This window comes from Elephantulus edwardii, unplaced genomic scaffold (assembly GCF_000299155.1).
Source record: "Elephantulus edwardii isolate Elephantulus edwardi_28Jun2011 unplaced genomic scaffold, EleEdw1.0 scaffold00209, whole genome shotgun sequence".
In the NCBI taxonomy this organism is placed as follows: domain Eukaryota; kingdom Metazoa; phylum Chordata; class Mammalia; order Macroscelidea; family Macroscelididae; genus Elephantulus; species Elephantulus edwardii.
The window spans coordinates 1,891,908-1,909,204 of record NW_006399959.1 but is presented as its reverse complement, the minus strand read 5'-3'; the positions used below and the strand labels follow the sequence as shown (position 1 = coordinate 1,909,204).

The 17,297-nt window shown below is 42.0% G+C and overlaps 1 protein-coding gene across 1 annotated transcript in view; it reads right to left on the bottom strand.

Annotated features, from left to right (window-relative positions):
* Positions 1-17,297, bottom strand: part of ADCY9 (adenylate cyclase 9) — a 210,918-nt gene that overhangs the window by 74,819 nt on the left and 118,802 nt on the right. Inside the window, exon 2 of the mRNA XM_006897431.1 lies at positions 14,412-14,602. Within this exon, the coding sequence (XP_006897493.1) occupies positions 14,412-14,602 (191 nt within the window). The remainder of the gene's footprint in view (positions 1-14,411; positions 14,603-17,297) is intronic.

Here is a 17,297-nt window from a genome sequence, read left to right as displayed (position 1 = left end):
CTCGATGAAGTAGAATGTAGCATCAGGATTGGAGGAAGGTTCATCAGCTAACTGCATTATGTTGATGACTGAAAAAGGCTTGCTGAAAATGAAAAGGATATGAAATACTTGCTGCAGAAGATCAAGGACTACAGCCTTAGATTTGGACTGCATCTTAACATCAGGAAAACAAAAGTCCTCACCAAAGGACCAACAGTCAACATTGTGATAGATGGAGAAAGGATTGAAGCTGTCAATAATTTAATTTTGCTTGGATCAATAAACAACATCCTTGGTACCAGCAGTCAGGAAATCAGGAAATCAGATATACTGCATTGGGCAAGTGCACTGTCAAGGACCTCTCTACAATGCTGAAGAGGCAATGATGTAAGTTTGAAGGCTAAGGTATGCCTATCTTCTCAATCACCTGTTATGCATCAGAGAGCTGGACAATAAATAAAGATAATGAAGAACTGATGCCTTTGAGTTGTGGTGTTGGAGAAGAGTACAGAATATTACAAGGACTGCCAAAACAACAAACAGATACGTTTTAGACAAAGTGCAGCCACAGTGTTTCTTGGAAGCAAAGCTGACAAAACTTCATCTTTTATACTTTGGACATGTAGTGAGCTGAAAGGGACATCATGCCTGGAAAGATGAAGGGTCAGCAAATAGAGGAAGATCCCATTGAGATGCACTAACACAGTGACTTCAAGAATGAGTTTAGTGTGTCAGAGATAATGAGGATGGCACAGGATAGGGCAGGATTCAGGTCAATTGTTCATAGGGTCGCTATAAGTTGTAGTCAACTCAATGGCACCAAACAACAACAAATATGGATGAATAAGTGATAGAGACCATATGAAATCAGAATTATGTAGGCAGGGGAGTCCTGGGAAACAAAGGTGGCAGAACAGCCAGAGGTGGTGAGGCATGATGAGGCACTGTGTGGGAAGAACAAGTGCTGTGGGCATGGCCTGACTGCCTACAGTTCTCTGCTTAGGAAGACATGATGCAGTCATTCTCAATGAGATCTGATGTATATCATTTCCTTGGTGGGACCTTATGCAATACAACTTCCTCCACGATGATGTCAATTATGAGAAGCCAATCAGCTGAAAGGGAGTTTCATCAGAGGTGTGGGCTCCAGTGAATACATATGGGTACAGCCTAGTGGATAAGGAGTTGCACAGACAATCCAGTTCAAATATACCAGCTGCTCTGAAGGAGAAAGATGGGCATTCTCCTCCTATGTCATTTAGAATCTCTGAAAACTACAGTCAGCACCCAACCCACAGCAATGACTGATTCTTCTTTTATAGATCTTCAAAGTGTGCTTGTAGAGGATTAATCCACTTACAGAATGTAGGAACAAACAACTGTTATTTTAGTCTTGGATTATTTTAAAGTACTTCATTTGAGCGAGGGCTTGAGTGCCAGATTATAACCTGTGTACTCTTTAAAACTTCATTTTTTGAACTTTAAAAGTTCAGCTTAGCATTCCTAAAGATTCATCCAGTTACACAGAGTTGTGGTTCCCAAGGAATTGACCAGATACCTGATTTCGTCTAATATGAACCACAGAAATTAGAAGGCAGAAGGTGGGATTATAAAAACAATTTTCCTGAAGGTATAATGCCAGAAGCAGAAGCCATGTCTTTTCAGTCCAGTTGTTCTTCCTGTGACACCTTGCTAGATGTTACTGAGCCAACTCTGAATCTTGCTGCTCTGAAGTGCCATCCAACTGAACAACAGCTACCCTATGAACAAAAGATCGAACCTTGCTCTATCTAGCTTCATCCTCAAAATCTCCATCAGGCACACATCCATTGTTGTAGTCACTGTGCCAATAAAGCTCATAGAGTGTCATCCACTCTTTCTTTGACCCTCTGCTTTGTCTCCCTCCAAGGACTGGCCCCTCCAGAAGCATGTCCCAGAGCTCTCACCACTCTTGTTCCTAAGGAGCTCTCTTGATGCACTTCCTCTAAGACAGACTGGTTTGTTCTGTTGGCAGTTTATGGTATATTTAATACACTTCTCCAACAACACAGTTCAAAGGCATTAGTTCTTCTTTGGTCTTCCTTATTCATTATCCAGCTTTCAGGCACATATAAAGCAACTGAAAAAACCTTGCCTCAAGCACACCTTAGTCTTTAAACGGAGATCTTTGCTTTGAGTACTTCAAAGAAGTCCTTGACAAACTTCACCAACAGATCTTTTTTTAAAAATTTTATTAATTTTAATGAACATTTACAGATTTTGGATTTCCAGTCATTCATTGTTACACTTTTCTCCCTGCCCACCCCTCCCCCCAGTTCGCTCTTCTCTTTGAAAAGTAAAAGAAAAATTCCTTCATTGGTATACAATCCCCTCGCCCCAGTACACTCCACTATGCAACCTTCATTCTGAACTCTTGTCAGAACCATAATACCCAATCATATATCACTTTCAAACTGTTCTCTCCTTCATCTGTTTCAATGCAGTATACATAATTTATCCAGTTTTTCCTCAGTCTCACCCCAACCCTGATGTCAGCCCCATTCTACAAAAGTGGCACTATGCAGTATTTGTCTTTTTGTGACTAAGATATTTAACTCAGCATAATGTCTTCCAGGGTCACCCATTTTGAAAAATATTTCATGAGTTCCTTGTTTTTCAATGCAGCATAGTATTCCATTGTGTGAATATACCACAGCTTCTCTATCTATGTGTTTGTTGATGGGCACTTGGGTTGTTTCCAACTCTTTGCTATTGTGAACAAAGCTGCGATAAACATGGGTGTGTATATATCTGCTTGGATGTCAGTTATGGACTCTGGGGTATATTCCCAGTAGTGGAACTGCTGGATCAAATGGTACCTCTATTTGCAACTTTTTGAGAAAGTGCCACTTCCACAGTGGCTGCACCATTTTACACTTCCAACAGACAGCACATCTTTTGATTTATTGACTGCTGCTACTGTGGGTGTTGAATGTGGATCTAAGTAAAATTAAACCCTTCATGGCTTCAATCTTTTCTCCATCTATCATGATGTTGCCTACAGGTCCAGTTATATTTGTTTTTCTAGATGTTGAGATATAATCCATTTTGAAGACTTTAGTCTTTGATCTTCTGCAGCATGTGTTTCAAGTTCCCTTTACTTTCATCAAGCAAGACTGTGTCATCTGCATAATGCAGGATGTTGTTCCTCTGATCCTGATGTCACTTCTTCATAAAATCCAGCTTCTCAAATTATCTGCCCAGCATGTAAGTTGAATAGATAATGGAGAAAGGATATAACCCTAACACACACCTTTTCTCATTTTTAACCAAGCTGTGTTCTCTCATCCTGTTTTAACAACTGCTTCTTGGTTGCAGAGCTTTCACATGAGCACAACTAAGTGTTCTGAAATTCTCATTCTTCTCAATTGTATTCATAATTTGTTATGATACACAGAGTATATGACTTTGCATAGTCAATAAAAGACAAGTAAACCTCTTTCTGGTATCCTGTGATTTCAGTCAAGATCCATCTGACATCAGCAATGATATCCTCATTTCACAGTCTCTTCTGAATCAAGTTGGATTTTTCTGGCAGTTCCCTGAAGATGTACCATTCTGGTCACTTTTTTTTTTAAATAGTTTGGACTTGAGGAAGAATGTAGCATCAGGATTGGAAGAAAATTCATCAATAACCTGTGTTATGCAGATGACACAACCTTGCTTGCCAAAACTGAGGAGGACCTGAAGCATTTGCTGTAGAAGGTCAAGGACTTCAATATGAACCAAAGCTCAACATCAAGAAGACAAAGATTCTCACCACTGGGCCAACTAGCAACATCACAATAGACAGAGAAGAGATTGAGACTGTTAATAGCTTCAGCTTGCCTGGCTCCACAATCACCACTCTTGGTACCAGTGCCAGGAAATCAAAAGACGAATTGCATTGGAAAATCTGTTGTCAGGGACCTCTCCAAAGTACTGAGGAGCAACGATGTTAGTCTAGAGACTAAGATGCACCTGATCTAAGCCATGGTCTTTGCAATTATTTGCTATGCATCAGAGAGCTGGACAATGAATAAGGATGATAGAAGAATTTATGCCTTTGGGTTGTGGTGCTGGGCATACCAAGGCCTGCCAAGAGAACAAATAAGTCTGTCCTGGAGAAGGTAAAACCAGGCTGCAGTTTGGAGGCAAGAATTCTGAAACTGTCTCACATACTTTGGGCATGTGGCCAGGAGGGACCAGTCCTTGGAGAAGGAAATCATACTTGGAAAGGTGCAGGAGAGGAAGACTTCAAACAAGATGGATTGACACAGTAACTGGGGTAGGTGTGTCAGAGACAGTGAAATTGGCTCAGGATAAGACAAGGTTCAGAGCTATTGTATACATGCTTGCTATGAGTCACAAGCGACTTGACGGCACATAAAAACAACAATAACTTTGATAATCAGCTATTTGTTTTCATCCACATTGACAGTTTTTAGATTTTTGAAAGTGGTGACAGGTACACAGGTAACCAGTGTATACTGCTTGTTTAGGGAATCTTCATCCTCTTTATGTTTTCAAGACAATTGTACAGAGATCTGGTATGGGACATTCCTTATTCTTTTGATCCACACGCTTTATTAAGCCTGGTGTCAAAGCCAACATCTGGTGATCCCATTTCCTTCATGGCAAATTTCCTGATCTCCTTGAGTGCCCAAGGGGCATGCCTCTTAAATCCCACCCCATGGATGTGTTTGTGAATGCTGATGATCTACTCTCTGATCACCATTTCACTGATGGCAGAACAGCCCTTCTCACCATCCTTCTCTGTGGGGACCATAGTGCAGGGACCAGGTTGAAAAGGACTCCAGTTACTTTCTAATAATCTTCAGCAAGATTTTACTTGCATATGATCTAATAATATTATTTTATAATTTCCCTACTCTGTGGGATCACCATTTTAAAAGAATGGAAAGAAATATGGATCTTTTCTAATCAGTGTGGCTGAAATCCAAACTTCTTGACACAGATTGGTGAGGACATCTAGGGCTGTATCTGTTCCTGAAACATCTCAATTGGTATTCTATTGATTTCTGGGGCCTTATTTTTATGCCAATACAAGTGTGGCCTTCTTCCTTCAGCATTACTGGTTCCTGATCATATGCTACTTCCTAAATTGTTCAGCATTTAGAAATTCCTTTTGGTACAACACTTCTGTGTACTCCTTCAATCTTTTTATTCTTACTGCATTAGTCAAGATTTTACTCACAGATTCCTTCAAGTTCTGCAACCTGAGCCTTGAACTTGTCCATCTTGTCTTTTAGCTTGAGAAATGCTGAGCATGTTGTCATTTAATTTTCCAACTCGTTGTTTTTATACATTTTCTGTAATACTTTTGTCTTCCTGAGCTGTCCTTTGAAATCTTGTTGTCAGCTCTTTTCCTAAAAGCATTATTTCTCCTTGTTTTGGCTTTTCATACCAGTTAGAGTCCAGAGTCTCTTCAGACATCCATTTTGGTCTCTTCTTTCTTCTGAGTCTTTGTTATGACCTTTTACTTTCTTCATGGATAATGTCCTTTATGTCTTCCCATAACTAATCTGGTCTTCAGTCATTAGTGCTCATTGTGCCAAATCTAGTCTTAAAACGGTTTTTAAATTCAGTCGGGAAAGATTCAAGGTTGGTTCCTGAAAACTTGTTTTCAGTTTCTTCACCTTCAATTTGAAATTGTATATAAGTAGTTGATGATATATTCCACAGTCAGCCCCTGCCTTATTTTGACTGCTGATACGGAGCTTCTGTATTGTTGTTTTCCTTAAGATTGTTACTCAAGTTTGATTGTTACTCAACATTTCCTAAGGTTTGTTACTGTTGTTGGGTGCCATCAAGTCGAGTAAATCCCATAGCAACCCTATGAAAAACAGATCTGAACCCTGTCCTATCCTGACCTATCCTCACAACTCCTAACATACTAGAGCCCACTGCAGCAGTCACTATGTCAATCCACCTGGATGAATGTCTTCCTCTCTTTCATTGACCTTCCACCTTTCCAAGTATCATGTCCCTCTGTAAGGAATAGCCCCTCCTAGCAACACACCCAAAGAATGTGAGATGAATCTTTGTCTGCAAGGAGCACTCTGGCTGCACCCTTTCCAAGACAGTTTTGTTCTCTTGGTCGTCCATGGGATATTCAGTGCACTTATCCAACATCACAGCTCAAGGGCATCAATTCTTCTTCCATAATTCTTATTCATTATCCAGTTCTCAGGTCCATAGCAAGTGATCGGAAAGACCATAGCCTGAATCAGACACACCTTAGTCCTCAAACTCACATCATTGCTCCTCAATAATTTGCAGAGGTCCCTGACTGCAGAATTTTCCAGTGTAATACGTTTCTGATTTCCCGGCTGCTGATGACAAGAGTGTTGATTGTGTATCCAAATAAGAGAAAAATTATTGATTGTTTCAATATTTTCTCCATCTATCATAATGTTGCCTATAATACAGTCATAAAAAAATTTTGTTTTCTCGATATTTAGATGTAATCCATATTGAAGGCTGTATTCTTTGATCTTCTGAAACAAGTGTTTCAAGTCCTCCTCACTTTCAGCAAGCAAGGTTGTGTTATCTGCAAAATGAAGGTTATTGATGAGCAGAAATCATTGATTGTACGAAATTCTATCATGTGATTGCCAGCTACATTTTCTGTCACCAAGGTCATATTTTCCAACTATCAGTCCTTAATTGTTTCCAACTTTGCATTTCAGTCGCCCAATATTGTCAATGCATTTTGACTGCATGTTCAATCAATTTCAGCAGGCAAAAGTCAGTAGAACTTCTCAACTTCTTCATCCATTAGCATTAGTGGTTGATGTGTATATTTGAATAATAGTTGTTAATACAGCTCTTCCTTGAATGGATATGGATAGTAGTATCCTATTACTCAAAGTTAATATTTTTCATGATTAATATAACATCATTCTCTCCAATTTGCCATTTCTCAGCACAGTGGATCATGTGACTGTCTGATTCAAAACAGGCCAATACCAGTTCATCTCAGCTCAGTCTAGGATGTTGATCTTTATGTATTTCATTTCATTTCTGCCAAATTCCAATTCTCCTAGATTTATGCTTTATACATTCCATATTTCAACTAATAATGGGTGTTTGCAGCTGTTACTCCTCATTTTTACTCTTGCCACATGAGTTGCCTTTCATTGAGTAAGACTTTTACTGCAGTCTCATTACAGTAGACTCTACTTTGGGGATGCAGCTCTTCTGCAGTCACATTTTGAGTGCCTTGAAATCTGAGGGCTTCTTAATCTGGAACTCTGACCCCCAGTGACCCTACATACAACAGAACAAAACCTGCCTCCTTCCTGTACCATACTCACAATTTCTGCTATGCTTAAACCCACTGCTGTAGCCATTGTGCCAAATCATCTTGTTGAAGATCATCCTCTTTTTTTCTCTCTACTCTTCAGGAACTGGCTTCTCCTCATAACATGATCAATGCATGTGAGACTAACTCTCACTATTTTTGCTTTTAAGCAGCACTCTGGCAGCATATCATCCAAGGCAGAGTTACTTGTTCATTTACCAGTCCATGGTAGCTGAGGATGGTGCACGCTAGTGCAAGGCTCAGATTTGTTGTTTATAGAGTGGCTATGAGTTATAGTTAACTCAATGGCACCTAACAACAACATCATCAACTCCACCAACATCACAATTCAAACGCATAAATTCTTAGTTGGTTTTCCTTACTTACTGTCCAAATTTCACAAATGTATGAGGCAACTGAAAATACCATGGCTTTGGTCAAGTGCCTTTAACCTTCAAAATCACACCCTTGCTCTTAAGTATTTTAAACAGGTCTTTGGCAACATGCACTCCAAACTAACTGAATAGATCAAAGCAAATCTACCTCTTGTCTAAGGTAGCAGACAAATATAGTAAGATTATTTCTGTTTAGCTCAGTCTAAAGTCTGGAGAAAAGAATTTCTTCCTAAGGAAAACAGCATTGGTATCAAAACAAAGTGCACTAGACAGGAAGGAGCAGGAAAGAAGGAAGAAAGGAAAAGGGGAACTCAGGAGAAGTGGGAAGAGTACTGTGCTACTGAGGGAAGGGCAGTGTCACAGACTGAACTGTGCCCCTCAAACAAATATGGGATGACTAGGCTTGGGCATGACTCTCAGTTAATTATCCCATGTGTTGTCAGTCCTACTTTACAATGTTAATTAATGGGCTGGAGCAAGGTAGAGACTGTGAGGACAGTACAGGATAGGACAGAGTTTGGATCAGTTGTTCACAGGGCAGCTATGAATTGACTCTACAACACCTAACAACAACATGACATAAATGATTTCTTAATTGTTATTATTCCTGTTATTTCTATTGAGTGAGAACCTATTCATATCTTACTTTCTAGGGAATTTCCAGAGGCTGTAAATCACACAGGAGGAGACTATTCAACTTTCTTTCACAGAGCAACTGGTATATTCTAATCTTATTCTTTTGGATTGACACCCAACTCCATGTTATTAAGCCATTAGAGCTCCAAAATGAGGTAGATTGTTGTTCTTATATGCCATTGAGCCACCTATGATGCATAGAGACCCTATGCACTAACCTGAACTAATCTCACTGTCTCTGAAACACTTACTCCCAGTTACATGTCAATCTGTCTCATCCAAGGTCTTCCTCTCCTGTGGTGACCCTCTACTCTTCCAATCTTATGTCATTCTTCAAGGAATGGTCCCTCCTGGCAACATGCCCAAAGTATGTGAGATGGAGCTTCAAACTCCTTGCCTCCAAGGAGCAATTTGGTTTCACTCTCTATAGGACAGACCTGTTTGTCCTCTTGGCAGTCCATGGTATATGTTCAATACTCTTTTTCAGCACCACAGCTCAAAGGCATCAATTCTTCCTGTCATCTTTAGTCACTGTCCAGCTCCTTGATGCATAGCAAGTAATTGCAAAGACCATGGCCTGGATCAGGCACACCTTAGTCTCCAGACTCACATCATTGCTTTTCAGCACTGAGGTCTCTGACAGTATATTTGCCTAATGCAATTCATCTTTTGGTATCCTGACTGCTGGTGTAAAGAGTGTGGATTGTGGAACCAAGCAAACTGAAACTGTGAATAATCTCAATCTCTTCTCCATCTATCATGGTGCTGGCAATTGGCACAGTGGTAAGAATCTTTTGTTTTCTTGATGTTGAGCTTCAATTCATATTGAAGACTGCAGTCATTGACCTTCTGCAGCAAAAGCTTCAGGTCTTCCTCAGTTTCAGCAAGCAAGATTATGTCATCTGCATATCACAGATTGTTGATGAGTCTTCCTCCAATTCTGATGCCACATTCTTCCTCATAAAGTCCACCTCCTGGATGATTTGTTCTGCATAGAAATTGAAAAGGCATGGAGACAGGATGTATCCCTGATACCCCCCTTTCCTGATTTTGAATCATGCAGTGTTTCCTTGTTCTGTTCTGAAAACTGCTTCAAGGTCCAAGTAGAGGTTTCATACGAGCACAATCAAGTGTTCTGGGATCCCCATTATTCTCAAGGTTAGCCATAATTTGTTGTAATCCTCACAGTCAAATGCTTTTGCATAGTCAATGAAACACAGAGATTCCTCTGATACTCTCTGCTTTTGGCCAAGATCCATCTAGCATTGGCTATGATATCCCTATTGCCTCTAGTGAAGTAGAGTTAGAGGTAATTATTTAATAATGTTATTATCTTCATGATGTGATCTGATGAGTCAGAGACAGTAACAGAATGGTGTCATCATCCCTCACAATGTGATCTGATGTGATCAGAGAGAGGATCAATAATAAAGGATTGGGTTGAGATGCAACATCCTTACCAGTTCACAGCTTTGATTGACTATAAAGGACTTACCAAGGGTGTGGCTTGTATCATCTCTAATCTTATATGAAGTAAAGGGAGAGAGAGAGCAAACAGAAGACTGTAGCACCACCAAGAAATAAAAGCCAGGAGTGGTATCTGTCGTTGGACCCATGTTCCTGTGCTAGGAACCTCCTAGAACCAGAGACATAAAGAGAAAGAAAAGACTTTCCCTAGAGCTAGCACTCTGAACTGGAGCCTCCTAAAGTGTAAGAATAAACATCTGTTTATTAAAGCAGTTCATTCGTAGTTTCTCTGTTACAGCAGCACTAGAGTGCTGAGAGAGGTACCCATGTCACCAATCATAATGTGCACAACTTGCCAAATGGGAAACTACTGTGCTCTCTAAATTTTCATCCAAATGCAAACTAAAGAAATCATTCCAAGATTTTATTTCCTTCAAAGAAATAAATTCTGCCTGGAGGATAAGTAAGTAAATTCATTTTTTTAAAGTAAATTAATTTTAAAAGTAATCTTTGGAAGGTCACATTAGTGTGCTCTTTATCCACACTTGAGGTGGACTGACACAGTAATTGTAACAATGCGCTCACGTAGATCAGAGATGGTGAGGATAGCACAGGATAGGGCAGGGTTCAAAGGGTCCCTATATCAGCTGTAGTCAATGGCACCTAATATCCACACCAACCCTTCCCTTCCCCATCCTTGATGTGTCTAAGAGTAAAAACATCAGCTGTTCTGCCCCACAGGAGAGCGCTTGCCTGCAGTGCTGAGCTGACAAAGATCAAATCGCTGCTTTTGGAAAACCTCCATGCTACTTTCCTTTGAGCTGCACTTGCCTATCTACCTAGGATAGTTCCTTTACTTTTCACACAGTCTTAGCATCTGAAATATGCACAGCCTCACTGGACAATCAAAGAACACTTAAACTCGAGCCTATTTCCTTTATATCACAGAATAATACCCAGTTGGATTAAGAAAAAGCCATTCTCTTCTTTCCCTCACCCATCTGCTTATTAACAGAAAATACCTCTTAAGTATTTAGTATGGATTTTATCTCAACATCAAGAAGACAAAAATCCTCAGCATTGGACTGATAGGCAACATCATGATAGATGGAGAAAAAGTTGAAATAGTCAACAATTTCATTTTACTTGGATCTAAAATCAACACCCTTGGAGGGTGGTTAGAAGACAGTCAGGAGGTTAGAAGACATATTGCATTGTGCAAGTCTGCTTCCAGGGACCTCTCTAAAAATTACTGAGGAACAATGATGTCACCTGAAGACTTATGTGCACTTGATTCAAGCCATGGTCTTTTCCATCACATCTGAGAACTGGACAATTAATGAATAAGGATGACAGAAGAACTGGTGCCTTTGAGCTTGGGTGTTGGAGAAGAGTGCTGAATATGACTGCCAAAAGAACAGATATGTCTTGGAGAAGGTGCAGCCAGAATGCTTCTTGGAGGCCAATGTTTTGTTGCACATACTTTGGGCATGTTTTTAGTAAAGGCTATTCTCTAGAAAGGGACATCATACTTGGAAAGGTGGACGGATGGTGAAGGAAAGGAAGATCATCAAAGAGCTGGACTGAGAGTGCCGATAGCAATGGGCTCAAGTGTATCAGAGATAATGAGGATGACACAAGATGGGACAGGATTCATATCTGTTGTTCACAGGGGTTGCTATGAGTCGTACTTGACCCAAAAGCACCCAACATCAGTCCCTGCAGTGGCATCTTCTATTTCATCTTCTCCTTGTGTCTGTGCATGTACAATACTGGCACTTTACCATTTTCAAAGTTCACTTCATATAAAATAAATCTGTGAGCATTATATGTAGGCACCCCTTCTGGCATGATAACAAAAGAGCAGATCTTATCCAGCCTTTCATCTGACCTTGCACAAATTCCAAAAGAGATGTAGAAAATTCTGGTCTCAGGAGGAACTGCTGGCAGACCTCAATTCTTATTTCTTTTCTTTTTACATAGTAAGCTGAATAAAACAACTTTTTCTTGGGTTTTTGCAACTGTAGTGATTACTTTTTCACCTCGACAGACAGCAGCTCCAGGCAGGGATCTCTTGCTCTGCTGCAATGAAACACCAGCCTGAGCAAGCGCCTGGGTCAAGAGCTGCACCTCTGGAGCAGAGTCCTGATGTGCTGGTTGCTGTGCATGTGTCAGAGAGAACACAAAGAGGTGCCCTACCTCAGCACCTGAGCACCTCTCAGGCAGAGCGAAGTTCTGATTTTCACAATGGTGAGGTGCCTCTGAGAATGACTGAATGGAGGGTGGGAGGCTGCTAAATGTCCCAACACCCATGCCAATCCCACAAGGAACTACCTGATCTACAGCATCAACAGTGCTGAAGCTAGAAATCCTTGTACTCCATCCAAGAGCATCCAGTGAACACGGACATGACTGAGTCTGTAAACTTGAACATGGCAATTACAAAGTACAGGCCTGTGGGTCCTAAGAATTCCGACATGGGAAGATCTTCCAGATATTCTAACAGATGGCTGTGTTATTTTATACCCAAACCAAACCAGACCCACTGCAAAGCTGCTCCAACTCATGGCATTTCTCTCCTGGACTTCTGAACCTGTAAACTTCCACAGGAGTAGAATGTCCATCCTTTTCCAAAGGAGCTGCTGGTGGATTTGAAAAGCCAATCTTTTGGGTGCTGTTTTGTGCTGTTGAGTCAGAACCAACTCATAGCTGACTCTAACACAGGTTTTCAGAAGGTTTCAATCACAGTGTTGGAAAAAGTCCATCACTCTCGTATGGATTAGCTGGTGGATTAAAATGGTGTGCTCTTGGACTGACAGCACAACTTCGTACCACTAGGCCACCAGAACATATACCAAGCCACCATAGTTCCCTTTGTTATTGTTACATTTAAGCTTAAATGCTAATAGAAAATTTTCACATCTGCTTACAAATAAGGATAGAGGGGGACAGTGTGGATGAAGACCATAGCAGCCTGCCACTCCGGCCAATACACTGTTTTGCCATTTGTGGACACAAGTGAGATGGAGCCATCACAACTACCTTCTTCTTCTTCTTTTTGGTGCAAAGCACCAATATTCAAACTATACAAATGAAAAGAACTGGTGGAAGAATTAAATCAATTTTATAAACTGAAGAACAGCTTGTGAATTAGGTAGGTTTTTTCTTTTTTTCCCTTTTTATTGTGATCTGAGTGAAAGTTTACAAAGCAAATGGGGTTTCCACTCAGCCATCAAGCATATTTTAAGACATTAACTACAATATACACTATGTTAAACACATAAATTAAACTATACATTACAACTACATACTTCCCTCTTCTTTCCTGCAACTCTCATTTCCACTCACCCTTCTACTGTACGCTGAGCTTTTTCCTTGGGGTCTTGACCGTATGGTTGGCTGGTTGTTCCAAGGAGTGTGTGCCTCCCTGGTGTTACTGGTCACCTTATCGGCCTGTTTATGTCTGGTCGAAGGGTGAACTACAGGGGTGAGTTTTGTTCCAGGTCTGAAGGGTGACTAAGGCCACAGTCTTGGGGTTCCAGCAGTCTCAGCTGGGCACATTTTACATGTCCATAGTGGGGCATACAGACTCAGACATTTATCTGACCTAGCATCAGTGCAGGAATGTGTATTTCCAGGTAGCCACCAGAAGACCTTTGTCCAACAAGACACCATGTTCTTCTTGGCCAGCCATACCTGTTACATGCTTCATGCACTCAAAAACCAGGGAAAATAACTAAGAAACACTGGGTTCTCCAGGAACAACGCACATCTCCCAAAGGACTATGAGAGAAGATACAGTCTTGTCCTTCAGCAAGATGCAGGTGCGCCCCTTTCACCATCACTCATCATGTTGCGGGGATCTCACACATGTCGGAGCACAGCTGTGCTCTGCAGGGTTTCAGGCCAGGCCTTTCTTCCAAGGCACCGCTCAAACCACGAGCTTTTGCCTAGCTCTGAGTGCTTAACTATTGTGCTACCAGGAACTCCATATATCTAGGATGTGTTATCAGCTTGATAAAGTGAAGGGTCAGTAAGAATGAGGTGGATGGACTACAATTATGGATTGTAAGGATGGTACAGGACCACAGGACCAGCCAGGGTCTCATGCTGTTTTGCATAGGGTCACTGTGCACTGGAGCTGGCTTGGTAACATTGTAACAAACAAGGGATTCCACTTAGCTATGGCTTCTTCAAAACTCAGAAAAACAAAAAAATCTTTCTGTCCCCTCAGTTCTGACTCATAGTGACTCTCTATCAGGTTTCTGAGACAAAATCTCTACCATAGGAAACTGCCTGTTTCCCTTCCACAGAGCACTGATGTATCCAAACCGCTGACCAATGAGTTAGGTGCTACACCGCTCAGAAAAATGTCTTTATACAATGAAGAAAAGAGAAGTAACTTCCAAAGAAACTCACATTCTGGTAATATCAAGTGCTGCTTACTTCAGACTCTTAAAAGTCTACAAATCAAGCCGGAAAGGCATACCACTGGCATAAAGGCTAAGTTTTCCAGGCTCTATGGCAGAATTCACAGAGAATTTTAGGAGTGGGATGGGGAAACACAAAAGAAAAACCAAAAAACTAACCTTAAGGTTATCAAAGGTTTGGACAGTCTGCACCAAGTCACTTGCACTCCCCGGCACCGCTGTCCCCTGTAACCTAGGGCCTGCAGACCCCTGGGGGCCGCCAATGACCTCGAGGCCAGAAAGCAAGGCCTGGGAACAGCTGCACTGAGTCTCCTTCCTTCTGTGACCCGAAATCAGGTATGTCTTCAGACCTAGGGACAAAAGCCACAGTCAGCACAGATGGAAGCCACCAGCAGTAGAGTTCCACACATCTCTCTTGCTCTCTGCAGGGTGCACTCCTGGAAAGTGGAGAGTAAAGTTAAAATGAAATCAAGCCAGATGCCACAGCGGGTTCCCATGGGCTTGCAGAGATGTGGCCCCAGGGAACCTTGCTTTCCTTGTGGGGTGTCTTCCCTGAACTGTGGCTTCGAGCTGCACCTCCTGAGTAGGGGCACTGAAAGAGGCAAAGGGTCCCCTGAGAGTGCATGGCCTCTTAAGGGAGATGAGTCAAGTCTGGGGTTTGTTTTCGGGTTCCATGCCAACCACTACTGTGGCTACTACTGGCTAGACTAGACACCAAGGTGGCCTAGAGTGACCACTGCCTTTCTCATTCTGAGGATCTGGGAGGCCCACCCAAACCAAACCCACCACTAGTCAGTCAATTCCAATTCACAACATCTCAGACGATAAAGGAGAAATCCCCCATAATGTTTCCAATGCTATAAATCCAAATGGAAGCAACTGCTTCATCTTTCTCCCAAGGAGCCCTGATGGGTTCAAACAGCCAACCTTCTGGCTAGCAGCCAACCACTTAAGGGCTGTACCATCAGGTTCTTCTCAATGTTATCTAAAATAAAACCAATCCCACTGCTGGCAACAGACAGACTCACTTGGACCCAGCAGAGCAGAGTCAGCCTGCACTGTGGGCTTTCTGAGGCGGGAGATCTACAGAGAGGATAGCCACTCCTCTCTGACACATCTGACCCCAGAGCAGCTGAAAGTCTGAACCACTCACTGTGCCACCCAGGGTCTCTTTCTGCACTACCCAGGGAGTACAGCTACCCATTTTAAAATCACACTCATAGCCATTAAGGCAACTCCAGCCATGAGAATCTTGCGGGAAGCAGAGATGCCAAAGCTATAAATCTGACCAGAAATGGCCAACCTTCTGAGTGGCTGGGGAGTTGAAACATGGGCCTCTTAAATAGCACTGTGCCAACTGGGCTACTCCTGAGATCAGAATGATATGAAAACCTTCTTCCTTGGTTTCAATGTAACTAGTATCTTTTGTCGGCAGGATCCAAATATCAGTTTCTATTGTGCTGTCATCTACCCATGAGCCTCCCATGAAATCTCCAATAATGAATGCATGCCACTAGTCTACACAATGACAATCTCGTTAGAGGGCCATCCTATACCACAAAGAATCTGAAAAGCAGGTCCTAGTCCTGGATTTTCAGAAGCACTATCTTTCTCAAGAAATAATAAACCATTAGCTTTGTATGGACGTCAAATCATAGCAGAATGAGGCTTCACGGAAGAAGCCTGGTGGGTTCCCTGGCGGGTTCAAACCATAAATCTTTTGATTGGCAGGTGAGTGCTTAACTGTTGTGCCACCTGACAATAAAAGTGCACATGGAAGTTCATGAGTGAACCTGAGTCAGTCTTGACAAATGAGATGGGTCAACTGGGAAGAGGGCTCTAAGGTGAAATACGGTGCATGAGCAAAAAAGCACTTTTGCTCTAGGGTCTCAGGCTCTGTCACAGACAAAACAGTGCCATGCTGGTACAGTGCATTATGTGTTGAGTTGCTCACTTAAAGGCAGGCGGTCCAAGTTCACCAGCTGTTCTGCAGGATTGCTCCTCCCACAGAGATTTACATCCTCAGAAACCTGATGAAGCGAGACGATGAACGGGAACTGATGGCAGCAGGTTTATTTTCTGGTTTGGGTACAGGGCACACCTATAATTTAAGATGAAATTCCACTCTTTAGAGAGTGGAAAAATGTCAATTTCTGACCTGTTTTGGAGTATCTAAGCTGGCAAGGATTCCCCAGAAAAGTAGGTGGAAGGGTGTAGGAGCATCCTCTATGATCTCTGTCAGTTTTGAGTGTTGTGGGCAAGTCACAGGGACTTGGGGTGGAGTAGGGGTTCACTTAAGGCTGAGACAAGCCCAGAGGAAGGCACAGCAACACACTGGTAAGGCAGACACCACCGAGTACACATCCTGGCTGAAGAGTGAGACCATACCCTGGAAAAAGAGGTGTCCCTCTGTTTCCAGATGGCCCTGACAGGAAAACAAGGATTCCTGTCTGAGGCTGTTGCCCTGGGAACAGGCACTAAGGCTTCTTAGTTCCACAGAGCTGAGACTTCACGCAGTAACTATGTGTCTATCTGTTATGAAGCACCAACTGTTTGCCAGATTGTAGTTAAGAGACTAAAATAAAAGTCAGTAGTTTGATGCCAGCAGCTGCTCTGGAACAGAAGGCTGAGGCAGTCTGCTTTCATCAAGATTGCAGCCTCAGAAACCCAGCTCAACTCTCCTACAGGTCACTAAGAATCAGAACTGACATGGCACTGAGGCTCTTAGGGTAAACAATAGACAATACCATAACCAACAAACAACACCATGACAAAGGATGAAAACAACGAAGTTGTCATTTTACTTGGATCCACAATCAATACCCACAGAAGCAGCAGTCAAGAAATGAGTGACATAGTGCACTGGGCAAATCTGTTGTCAAGGACCTCTTTTTAAAAAAAATAAAATAATAATAATAATTGTTGTTGTTGTTGTTGTTATGTGCTGTCGAGCTGTTTTCGACTCATAGCGACCCTATGCACAACAGCCCTAAACCCTGCTCTATCCTGCGCCAACCGCACTGCCTCTGACACACCCATCCCGAT